This window comes from Strongylocentrotus purpuratus, unplaced genomic scaffold (assembly GCF_000002235.5).
Source record: "Strongylocentrotus purpuratus isolate Spur 01 unplaced genomic scaffold, Spur_5.0 spur5_scaffold_16, whole genome shotgun sequence".
Classification (NCBI taxonomy): Eukaryota; Metazoa; Echinodermata; class Echinoidea; order Camarodonta; family Strongylocentrotidae; genus Strongylocentrotus; species Strongylocentrotus purpuratus.
The window spans coordinates 30,480,537-30,493,395 of record NW_022145601.1 but is presented as its reverse complement, the minus strand read 5'-3'; the positions used below and the strand labels follow the sequence as shown (position 1 = coordinate 30,493,395).

General features: G+C 38.9%; 1 protein-coding gene across 1 annotated transcript; it reads left to right on the top strand.

Moving 5' to 3' along the window:
* Positions 1-3,299: 3,299 nt before the first annotated feature.
* Positions 3,300-11,878, top strand: LOC105444114 (protein artichoke-like). Its single transcript, XM_011677954.2, has 2 exons — positions 3,300-3,412; positions 7,286-11,878. The coding sequence occupies exon 2, from the start codon at positions 7,643-7,645 to the stop codon at positions 10,427-10,429; it is 2,787 nt and encodes a 928-aa protein (XP_011676256.2). The 5' UTR covers positions 3,300-3,412; positions 7,286-7,642; the 3' UTR covers positions 10,430-11,878.
* Positions 11,879-12,859: the final 981 nt, after the last annotated feature.

The following is a 12,859-nucleotide window of genomic DNA, read 5'->3' as shown; positions in this document are numbered from 1 at the left end:
CAAAACTTTTATTGTCACTCATGCCTATAATCGGACATATTTAAAAACTGAAATGTGGCACCACCCAAAAATATAATTCTGAGATCCTTCTTTGTCTTTAATTTTCACCTGAAAATAAATTCTTTGTTCCTCGTCTATGTCATCGCGGCGAAAAATTTCAGACTTTTCTTCTTTTCATGCATCCTCAGACAAATGTGCCAAAGAAGTTTTGTCTTCTTGTGTTCCTGGAAACAAAGTTTGGGCAATAGTTTTCAAGTTCAGTTTATCTTTACGAGATTTATATATGTGTAATATTAAGCTTTGGTTGAGCTTTCTTTGGGTCATTGTACTTTTCAAGACAGAGCATGTTCTCTCGCAAGTTGCCGTTGTAACCGGGATTGTAAGGTAAATGAGAAGAAGGATGTGCACCTCTGAGAATGAACTCTTATAGATTGGACTGTTGTTGAAAATCTCACAGATTGTTTTAATGTATATTTGATAGGTTTACTCTCATCGTCACACACGTCTTGGAGGCTTGTTAGCTGCCGAGTTAATGCTACAAAGTCAATATCTCCGGCATACACTTCCCTCAACTCATCAGCACGAGCAAAATATTGGGGAGGGGGCTCATGATAACCGAGCCCGGCCGAAATATTTGGGGGGTAGCTCAATGATATCCAGGCCCCTCATAAATATCGGGGGGCTCCGTGATGTTATCAAAGCCCCACACAAATATCGGGGGGCTCCGTGATGTTATCCGAGCCCCACCAAAAACACTTGAGGGGGGGGGCTTATGATATCTGAGCCCCACCAACATATGGGGGGGGGATATCAGAGTCCCTCCAAAATATTTGGGGGTTTAAATGATATCCGAGATCCACCAAAAATATTTTTTGGGTCAATGATATGCGAGATCCGATGTCTGAGTCCCCCTCCCTCCTCCCTAAATAAATATTTATAAAATGTTTATATTTGAATGGTACGTCTGTAGATTATAGGTATACATGAGTTTCATGCCTAGAATATAATCATTGGGGAGGAGGGCGGCTCAATGATATCTGAGCCCCACTTAAAATATTGGGGCCTCAATGGTATCTTAGCCAATAAGGACTCAATGATATCTAAGCCCCACCGAAAGATTGAGGGGCTCAATTAATGATATCTATAAGCCCCGCCAAAGATATTGGGGGGGGGGCTCAATGATCTCTGAGCCCCTCCCCCCCCCCCCAATATTTTTTTTGGGGGGGGCTGTGCCCCCCAATCCCCCTCCCCCGGTTCCTAAGCCTAATTACAGTTCAATTAAGTCTACTTTTTGAAACTTAAAGGGATTGGGTAACTTTGTCCTAGGTTCTGAAACAAAAATCCTGGAATGATAGTTAGGGCTAGTTCTGATCGGAAAACGACCCAAATATTGGAGTATGGATAGCTGCCCTATAATGCCTAATACGGATCAGAGATAAAATACTTTAAACATTTCGGGGGTTACTTTTATGACTTTCGGGGGCTCTTTTTGGCATTTCGGGGGCTAATTCACCCCAAGCCCCCGTGCATTTTTCCTCCTGATACGGATAAGTGAGTGCCCTGATGGGTCTTCTTCTAACTCTACTTTCTTTACTTTTTCCTTTCCTTTCTTTTTTCTTTCCTTTCCTTTCTTATTTTTTCAAACTAACCTTATTTATTACCGAACAAAAGATTGAAGAAAGAGCCCCTCGACACCATAGGTGTAAGTATTCAGCCAGCTCCTACCCCCCCCCCCCCCACCAATATAAACTTTAAAAGTGATTTTTTTTTTTTTTTTTTTTTTTTTTTTTTTTCTAATTTGATACCAGTGATCTTGCTGAAATGGCCTAATTTTCAGGGATGTTTCCTCGCTTTTAGTAAATTATACTTTTTATGCGTTTGTTGGAGAATGACATATATCACAATTTACAGTCAGGCAAGAAATGTGCTTATTTACTTTTTAGAGGTCGACATGTCAGGTCCCGCGGAACGGCGGGCTTGGGGGCTCAAGCCCCCCCCCCCCCCCCCCCCCCCACCCTCATACTTTTGAAAAAGTATATTAAAGAGAATCAAATAGAAAGAAATAGAAAAGAAAGTATGCTCATGTAACCGTAATTAAATGCCCATACCCCTGAGCTAATTCCTGGGGCTCTGCCCCCTGGACCCGATCTTGGGCCCTAAGGCTGGCCCCTGGATGCTAATCTGACCTTAATTGTAATGCCTAAAAACCCCTGCGCTTCCGGGGGCTCCGCCGCTTGGAGCATACGCCAAGTTACCTGCCAATGTCATGAATATGGTATTATAATATGCTCATCTGACCGTAAGTACGAAGCCACGTACAATCGATTACAACAGTAATTGTGAGGCCGATATCACGAGTATGCCTTCATAGAATAAAGGTTTTAAAGAAAATATTCACTTCTACTTTCAAAAGGACTGGCCCATTTGCTTTAAAAAATTGTAGAGAGTTATTATTATGTAATTTCTAGAAAAAATGCCAACCACATGATTTACCACGACTCTAAATACATTGATTTGCCGAGTTTCTTCCTTTTATCAAATATAAACGTAACACAATGGGGGGACAGACTGCGCGTATAGCAATCCGCACGAATCGTCCCTCGGACGATCCGTGCGAGCAGAAAACCCGCATATTATGTCCGACGGACAAACGAAACTGGTAGGACAAACGGCGCGGTCACACCGGCCAATATTTTGCTCTCAGTGGAGGGGGGGGGGGGGGTAGTGAGCACTTTTTGTTTTTGTCTTTTGTTTTGCTCCCAAAAATTTGAAAATCGCGCCGGCCGAAAAATCGCTCCCGGGCCGCTCCCCCTGGATCCGCCACTGGTAGAAGTAGTAGTAGTAGTAGTAGTAGTAGTAGTAGTAGTAGAAGTAGCAGCAGCAGCATAGGTCGTCATCCTCCTATAGAAGCTAGAGTATATACCCACCTTAGATGGAGTTGAATATGCACTTTATCCCATTACAGAAGAAGAATATAGACCGTGCTTGATCCGCTTGCTAAGGACCTTAAAATGTAAACTATTTCACAATACCTTTAACAATTGGCCTGTAATTCCCCCGCACAATGCAGTCGATACAACGCGGTCTGTTAACTTTGAGGAAGTACGAAAAATAAACCACCGAACTACTGGAAAGATAATCTGAACACATAGAACGTGATCATTTAGAGCACGGTTGGCCAACCTTTTATAGCTCGCGGGCCACAGCTAACGATTGGCATAACTTGGCGGGCCGTAGATAGTCTCCCACCCCACCCCCACACACACACACACACACACACTCATGCAATACGTGTACACACCTGTCAGTCTCTTTGATGAAGGAGATACATGTCTGCTTTGCTACCTGGTCGAAGATCTACAATGACACGTCGATACTTCTACATGGGCTACACGGCAAATATACAATTGTGGTAAGTCCCGAAAAGCAGTTGAACATGATGGCAAAGACTTTCTGAAACTTTTCAACCTGAGGCAATTTCAAGAGCCTTGTAAATCACAAGTGAATATGCGTACAGTACAATGGCGTACTACTACGTACAGATACCATTATTACGCAAAGCGAACATGATTTTTGTGGGATGTGGTTTTAAATGCCTTAATAAGAGTTGATTTCTCGGTAGTTTTTGAGAAAGGTTTTCCATCGAATTTCTTTGTTTCAGTCAATAGGTAGGCCTATTATATAGTGCCATTTATACAAGATGTATTACTGTTATGTTCTTTTAATGGATCAATGTTGATCAGTGGATTGTAGATTTGATTTGATTTGATTTGATTTATCTGTTTGATTTTCTTTTTCTTTTACATTATTACCAATATATAACAAACAAACATTGGAAATTTACACATGACAAAGGTATATATGTAGAATAAAGTAAGGCTGGCTGTAACTAATCGAACAGGAGGGTTGACAAAGTAAGCAAAGCTTGATAGCATGACTACCCTCAATGGATACATAATAATACGGGTTTTGATCTTCATCAATGTCCTTTTAATTCAGTGTAGAAAGAGGACCTGGGAAGACTGGTCGATGTATCAGTATCAATAGAATTGACATGATCGCATCAATCTTATCGTCGCGTTTCTTCAGTTTAAGAAGAGAAACAAAGAAGAAAAGGATTTGCTCGGGAGCTTTTTGAGAATGTTCAGAGGAAGAAACCAATGGCAATGGAAATCTGTAAAAAAAAATATAAACAATATTAACTTGAAATATTGAAATCTAATAAGCATTGGTAATAAAAGGGGTGTATAGGACGGGGGATACGGGCTCCTTATATATATTAGATTTCCAATATATTTAACATTGGTCTTCTTATATCTCAGCTTCAAGGTGGTCTACTTGTAATTGTAATATCCTATTCAGTATATTTTGATTATTTGATAAAAGGACTACAATACCTAAAGTCGATTCGCAAACTAACGGTTGTTATCTAAAATAAGTATTATTTTTCAAATGCCGTTGGAATTTACCCTTTCCTTTTTTGTCGGCCTGCCAATGGGACATAGTACCTTAAATTGGTACATTTAGTGGATATGGACTGGAGAGACCATTGATTGTTAAATGTCTAATTTGCGTCAATATCTTAAGGGTTAGAAGTCAAGGGAGCGTTAGGGCTGAAGCAACACGTCTTGCCTTGAAGCAACGGCGAGGCCAAATGCCCTATGAGGAACGCCTACAAGTGCTTAATTGGAATTCTCTCAAGTTGAGAAGGACTTACTGTACAATGGCCTTCATTATTAAGTGTCTGTTCAAACACATTCAATGCCCTGTTGTGAACTCTCTCATTGTAGTGAACCCACGTCATTTAGAAGACCTGAAGTTCAGGCATCTCTTTGCACGCAAAGATGGACTGCATTTCAGTGCAATACATGAGTTCCCCAGGCTGTGGGACACTCTACCTTCTGAACTCAGGAACTCGGTCCTTACTATGTCTTTTTCCACATGGTGCAGTCACTTAAAATCCCATCTTGCCGATGCACCTTGAGTTTGATATGACAATGTTGGTTTACCGGTATATATTTATGCAATTTATCTGAATTTGAATTATGTTTTGATTCCAGTTAATGGTATTTATCTATAAATACACATTAATATTTCTGTAGGGGTAAAGTAAAATGTTATTATAAAGGCACCTTTAAATTTGAATGTTCACTCTCAGTTGAGTCATTACTTAAATTTCCAATACTATTATGAAATCTCAGATATTTAGTTTAGCAGTGCAATATAATTATTAGAAGAATGTTTTGTAGATATACATGTATATCTTAATAAGCTGGCCTGCCAACATGCCACAGCAGTTTTTACTCATATATTGTTAATACTTATTTTCCATAGATTTCAACTGAACTTAATAATTTACTATTCACTTGGTCAATAGATTATTGAATGACCTTTATCACCTTATGTTTCTACATGTATATTCACTATTCAGTGATTTTAACCTCGACTGAGTTGGTTCTTTCAACTTTCATGCAATTTTCCTTTAATTACACGTCTATGCATTTTCTTTATTTGTGCAATATTATCACTGTTGTAATGTCACATTTTGCATGTTTTTTAATATCTGTATTATGTTTAATGTATGTATAGGTCTATATGATTTTCTAGGGTTGCATCACACTCCGGATACAAAATTTCCCCTCATAATTCATATTGTGCCACTTTTTTATGCTGGTGTGGTCATGAGTCTACGGCGTGTGATGCAACCCTGAGGAAATTTGAAGTTTTTGTCTTGATGCATTTTAATTATTTGAATGGGTATCTCTTTCTCTTATCACATAAATCTTGTCACATAAATCTGCAACGCTGGTTGCATCTGGTTGGGATATAGGTGAGGGCGGTCTGCGGACTATAGTTATTTGTTTAACTTTGCCAAATGCCTGGCATCACAGCCAGGTGCACCCAGTGTTCCTTTTTTGTGTGTGATTTGCTATTAATTGTTTATTTCAACTCTGTATTTTGATATCATGTGTTTTCTGCCAAATAAAATAATTAAAAAAATATATATATATTAAATACTACAAATGTAAAGAATTCATCTGGCACGATAAAAAGTATGGTCAATGATAATCGACACAACATACACAGACACACCATTACACACACACACACACACACACACACACACGCACACACACACACACACACACACGCACGTACACACACACACGTACGCGCACGCATGGATGGAGATGCACGATAGGGAGGGAGAAGAGGACAAAGGAAGAGAGAGAGAGAAAAAAAAATAGTATTTGTTCTCCTCCATAAACTACATGTACTTCATTTGGCTGTACGTGACCTCATTGTGACATCGTAGGGTATGGCATGAATGATCGAAATATTAGTTTTTGAATAACAATGTCACCCATGATCGCTGCAGGACGAAGGAAAATAACCTTTGTATTCAGATATATTCATCAACTGCGAAGTGCGGTTACGATAAGGACAGCATAAGCAGAGAGTCTCTGGAATTTTGTGTAATATAATTATGGATTAGGAAATGGCACAATGTGACGACCAGCGATATGTATTGCTTATCAAAAGTATTTCTAGTGAGAATTAGTGTCTTTAAAGGCTGCCCAGACACACGTGGACCATTCCTTAATAATAATAGCTGAAAGAAAAACAACTACCTACAACGATCGTCCTTACAAAGATGATTTGGCAATGCTTTGAGAATAGTATGGGAATAGTTCATGTGATAATTTCAGTTATGCATTTCATGCGATTCTGAATCTCATCTTGGCATAGTGTCATTGACAAAGTCATTCATTTAAACAAAAAGACATGCTATTGTTGATCACACTCATAAATTAGAAATTTCTTTTTTCTCAATCGGATAAATAATAGAAGGGTTTGATATGCCTATGTACAAAGCAAAAGAATATACATATCATGACATTCCTATTAACTACTTGACAGAGTTATCGATGAAATACTGACATTTAAGTCTATCACAATGTATTTTAGTCAAGCATTTCAGACTGTTAACTTTCTCAAACAGCGATTGCAAAATCTGCGACTTGTTATAACTTCCCCCTTTAAAATTAGCATCAGAGTGTTCTGTTAGACATAATATTGTGCAAAAAAACTTTAAAATAGGGATCGAAACTTAGACTGTAGTCTGACGAGAATAAATGCAGAAGTACTCTTTTTTTATAAATAGGACCCACTTGAAATATTGAGACATGCATATAGTTTAATGAGACTGTTCACCAAACGTGGGGGTGTTTTAGTATGATTTGTAGCCTACATGTATCTTTCTCTTATATTTTTGTTTCTACAGATTTTAACCATAGAGGAAGACACAAACTTGAGAAAGATCGAACAACATCTCTTTCGACCAGAATTCAGTGTTCTACAAGGTGGAAGGCTACGAGCTTTCATTCCCTTATGATCAAATAAACTATAGCTTTACTTGGAACGACTGTCTAGTTTCCTAGTCAATTACTTTTGGACAGATCGCTTGGTAATTTTTGAGACACAAGGAATGACGCCATTGTCTTTTCTAGAGACTACGAAACTAGATGGTACATCCAACTTTAATTCATTTTGATTGAGTGGAAATCACGACCAAGTAAATATCACTTTAAAAATAAACAGCCTGAGCTTTGACGCGTTCTGCCATCTAATGACACAGTAGATGATTGCAATGGAGAGCATTGGACTGTTGTGGATCACCTGTATCATAGCATATTCATTAATGATGGATTCCATTGGACACACTGGAGCCGATGCTGCGGATTTAAGAGGGGTACCGTGTCATTATGAAACAACCAGCGAAGGATTGAAAGCCACTTGTTCACACCGTAATCTGACAGCGGTACCTACTAACCTCACCGATGACATCATCGTGTTAGATCTCACCCATAACCAACTGACCAAATTGACTAACACATCTTTCAGTAGCCTTCCACATCTGAGGTACCTATATCTTAACTCGAACAATATGAGTACTATCGAGCCGGGTGCGTTTCAAGCTTTACCTGAGCTCTATTCAATCATGCTGACAAATAACAATTTCACATCTCTACCAACTACTATATTCTCCAAAAATCTAAAGCTGGAACTTGTTGATCTCACGGCAAATCGATTTGTAAGTTTCCCTGGAAACGCATTGAATTCTGTGCCTTCGTTGACTGAACTGCGCTTGGATCAGAACTTTATGTCAAGCTTACACTTTACAGGATGGAGAAGCAGAAACATGACTTTGCTTCTACTGAAAACAAATCATTTTTCGTCCTTTCATGAAGACGATTTTCTTCCCCTCAAGGACACAAGAATCGACCTGATAACATTCTTCAACAACAAAATCACCTCGCTACAGGATGGCTTGTTCCAACATCTTGAGGGCGTGAGAGAGATGCGCCTAACGGCTAATCAGATCCGCAATTTTAGCCTCCATTCGTTTCTGGGAATGTCCTCTTTGGAAACTCTTCATATGGCAACAAACTTGATTTCAGCGATTGAACCGCTAGCCCCTCTACCAAATCAGACAAATCTAATGCCCAACTTGACATCCCTAGACTTACAGGGCAACCGTATCCCTTCAATTCCCCCACGTGCTTTCTGGGGTTTGGGCAACCTTATCAGACTTGACATCCACCAGAGTCGCATAAAGACTTTGCAAAATGATTCATTTGAAGGACTTAATTCACTGGAAATTCTTGACTTGACGGGAAACCATCTTTCCTATGTCACCAAAGATATGTTTTTATTTAGCCCGCGACTTCAATCCTTGGTGCTACCGAGTAATTGGTTCACGGAGCTGAGTCCAAAGCAGTTTGGTGATATAGCATCACTAACCACTCTTAATTTAGCAAGGTGCAGAATAACTGATCTCATTCTACAGCGCGGGGGATGGAATCTACGAAATTTAAATTTCCTAGACATATCGCATAACCGACTTATGCGTATTAACAAGAACTCCTTTTATGGAATGGCAAACCTCACAACTCTCGATATATCCAACAACCGATTATTAACAACCATTGAAAATGGAGCTTTTGCATCCATTGGCCGTCTTCAGATTCTGAGTTTGTCACATTTGTCTTATTTGGGTCAGTTGCATAGTCCGTTCACGAATCTGAATGAGCTTACAATACTGGACATGTCTTATACGTCAGTCGCATTGTCGTATGAACTCTTTATAGGACTGTCCAATCTTAGGAAATTAAGTATGCGGGGATCAGGGCTAACAGCTTCCAGCTTCTGGGATTCACATCATGAAGATCTTCCAGTGTTGTCCGCTCTATCAACGTTAGAACGTCTTTACATCAAAGGGAACAAACTTAACAAGCTAAAACCGGGAACATTTCAAGGTCTCCAAAACCTACGACATCTTGAAATGGATGATTCTGAGATCAGCTCCCTGAATGAGGATATTTTTATGAATCTGACATCATTACAGTCCCTTTTCATTAATGAAAATCACATCGCAGAACTGACATCTCGACACCTCGCCGATCTTAGCTCGTTATTCGGAGTGTCCATAAAAAGCAACGAGATCAAAGGCTTAGCTTCAGATGTCTTCGCAAATAACCCACACCTGTCATATCTGTATATATCCCACAACCATCTGACCACTGTCAAAGAGGGTACAGTTCTACCTAGACAAACACTGGATGTCTCCAACAATCCTTTCAGTTGTAACTGTGAGTTTACATGGTTTATAAATTGGATTAACGAAGCCGAAGTATCTATCATCCATCCTGACCAAACGAACTGTTCATCTGGTTCTCTAGCACCATTTAAGAATCAGCCCATTCTTGCATTTGATCCCACCGAGGTCTGCGGAACTAAAGTCTGGGTCTACATCATCACGACCTTTGTTATTGTCACCTGTATCGTGGTCTGTGTTGTGGCTTATCAAAGGAGATGGTTGATCAATTACAAATTATTCCATCTGACATTAGTATTTCTTGGCAGACCGGACGACCACGACGGACGAGAGAGGCTCGATTACGAATACGACATCAACCTCGCGTTCCACAACGATGACGAACAGTGGGTTAGGGAAATATTGAAACCAGGACTCGAAGAACGACTACCTGATTTCGGCAGGATCGTGTGCGGAGATGACGACCTTCCGCTTGGAATGTACTACATTGAGGCCATCACCGAAGTCTTCGAGCAAAGTTATAAAAGCATCCTGATCGTGAGCAATAGAGCCGTAGACAATCACTCGTTCATCAGCAAACTCCGTCTCGCGGTTGACCAAATGAATGAGGTCGAGCTAGAAAAGGTAATTTTGATATTCAAGGAAGACATTCCTGATGGGCATTTACCATATCTTGTAAGGCTATTCCTTAGCAAGAACAAACCGTATTATCGATGGTCAGAAGATAAATATGGACAAAAACTAATGTGGGAGAAGCTAGTGCGGGAACTAGGATATAACAAGAAAATGAATGATATTTTACCCATCTGAATGTGGTTTGGAATGTACATATACATTCGCGTTGTTATATTTCGTTTAATTCAATTTCACTGTTTAAGTCTGAAGAAGTGATGAGCAACATGTCACGATGTCACTGAAATGGGGAACCGAGCATGCCTTGAATGAACCAATCAAGAACAGTCTTGCTTCTTGAATTGCAAAGAACTCTAAACACTTTAAAAACAATCAGCACCTGGAAAAGAGATGATCCCTTTATATCAGGTCTATCAGAAAATTCCTCAAAAGGCAAAACAATATATGCTAAACGTCATGAACTTAATATGGGATACGGGTAACATACCTCCAAGTCTTAAACACTCTATCCTAATACATGTGTTAAAACAAGATAAGGACCCCAAAATGTATCGTCGTACCGACCCATAGCACTTACCTCATGTTTTACCAAGATAATAGAACGGATTGCAAAGAAGAGACTCCAATGACAGGCTCCCTTCATGACAAGCTTTCGTAGCAAACGTGGTGTCATGGATAACATTGTACATTTTTAAGAATGCCATCCAAAGAAGCATAAATGTTGGTGAATATATATTATCAATGTTTGATATTGAAAAGGCAGATAATAGACTTTGTATCAAAGGTCTAATGTACAAACTATCAGTACATGGTAATATGCTAGAATTTCTTCATAATTGTTTGAAAGAGCGGACTTTTCAGGTAAAACTTGGAAAAGAAGAGTTAAAATTACATGAAATGTAGATGGCAGATTTTTGTGCAAAATCTGCTTCACAAAATAACATTGAAATTTGTTGATAAATTATCCTTTTCTGAAATAAAGAGTATTAATTATATAAAATTCTGGCAAGACAGACGGAATATTTCTTAAAGTTTTTATGGTATATAAATGCGTTCATAGCAACTTCTTTCCTTTAGGTAGGCTTAATTAATCCTAATGATGTACATGAGCATCATACAAGGCAAATAGACAGTGGATGTTTACGTGTGCCTAGATTTCACACTGGTTGTTATAAGTGTAGCCCAATCGTTTCTTCTATATTTGAATGGAATAAGCTAGATAATTCGATGAGAACGGCTTCTTCTGTCAATTTATTTAAGATATTGTTTAAACAAAGTTGTAATTTGTGAATGGCTCAGCCGAACAAACACCATGTGCATGTTTTGTAATATTAACATGATTTATTCGCATGATTGCGACTTAATCAATATTTTCCTATTCACATTACTGTTGTACTAGGTTAATGATATATGTTTATTTTGCAAACGATTATTATTTTTGCCACGTCTTTTATCGCTGTGACATATCTTTCTAAATGTACTTTGGAAATTTGTTTTAACTGTTCTGTATAAACGTTATGCTTTTTTATGTAAATATGTTCATGTTTATTCAGGGCCCCAAGGAAGACCACTAATTATTGGTGAATGGGATACCCTGACAAAAGATTAGAAATAAATAAATAAATACGTATGTAATTTGAACAGATTTGAAGTATTATCCATGGATTAAGACTAGGATTAAAAGATCATGGGGTGATAGGTCATTTTTCGTTGCTGCCCCCCCCCCCCCCCCCCTTGGACCTGAAGTTGTGTTCATCAATTATAACTTTTCAACAACAAAACTCTTCTGTGTGCCCATGGCTTGAGCCATAATTATTGATAATTTATTGCATTTTCTTTGTTGTTTTATATTTGTGGGAACTGCCCCCTACCATAGTCCCCGCTGCGTACAGTCATGGTTCAGTGGCAAAGCAATGGCCTCGCCTCGTAACTGTGAGGCCCCAGGATCAAAACCGTGTCAATGTGCTATATTAGTGCCCTTTTGTGGGGCCTTAATCCTTATTACTGTCATTTATGACTTAAGGGCGCAGGTCTCCTAGCTGATAAGCATATTAGCATACACATGCTTTAGCAGTCACGCAAAACAAACACTGGCAAATTATTATTCAATAAAATCTGAGAATGTATACTATTATCTAGATCTATTAGGAATAAATGATTGTCAAAATAATTCCATAACTTGGGGTAAAAAAAAATATTCCAACTTTATGAGCAACAGTGTATATATATATATATATATATATATATATATATAGGGAGAGAGAGAGAGACTATACGAAAAGAGATCGAGAAGGGGAGAGCGAGATCGAGGTGGTGAGTGGCAGAGAAAGACTAAGGGTGATATAAAGTGTGCGAGGAAGTACTATGTGGGTGTGTGTGTATGTGTCCGATGGAGAGAGAGAACTTGGTACGGAGAAAGGGAGATAAGATAAGAGGGAGAGAGGGGTAAAGAAAAGGAGAGACGAGGAGAGAGAGAGAGAGAAAAAAAACGAGAGACAGAGAGAGAGAGAGAGAGAGAGGGGGGACGAGAGAGAGATGTTGTGGGGAGAGAAAGGTTGTTTGGTAAATATTATTTTGCAAGGTTAAATTAACGATTTAAAAAATAAT

Coding starts and splice junctions, on each gene's coding strand:
- LOC105444114 (XM_011677954.2), top strand. CDS start 7,643: ATGATTGCAATGGAGAGCATTGGACTGTTGTGGATCACCTGTATCATA.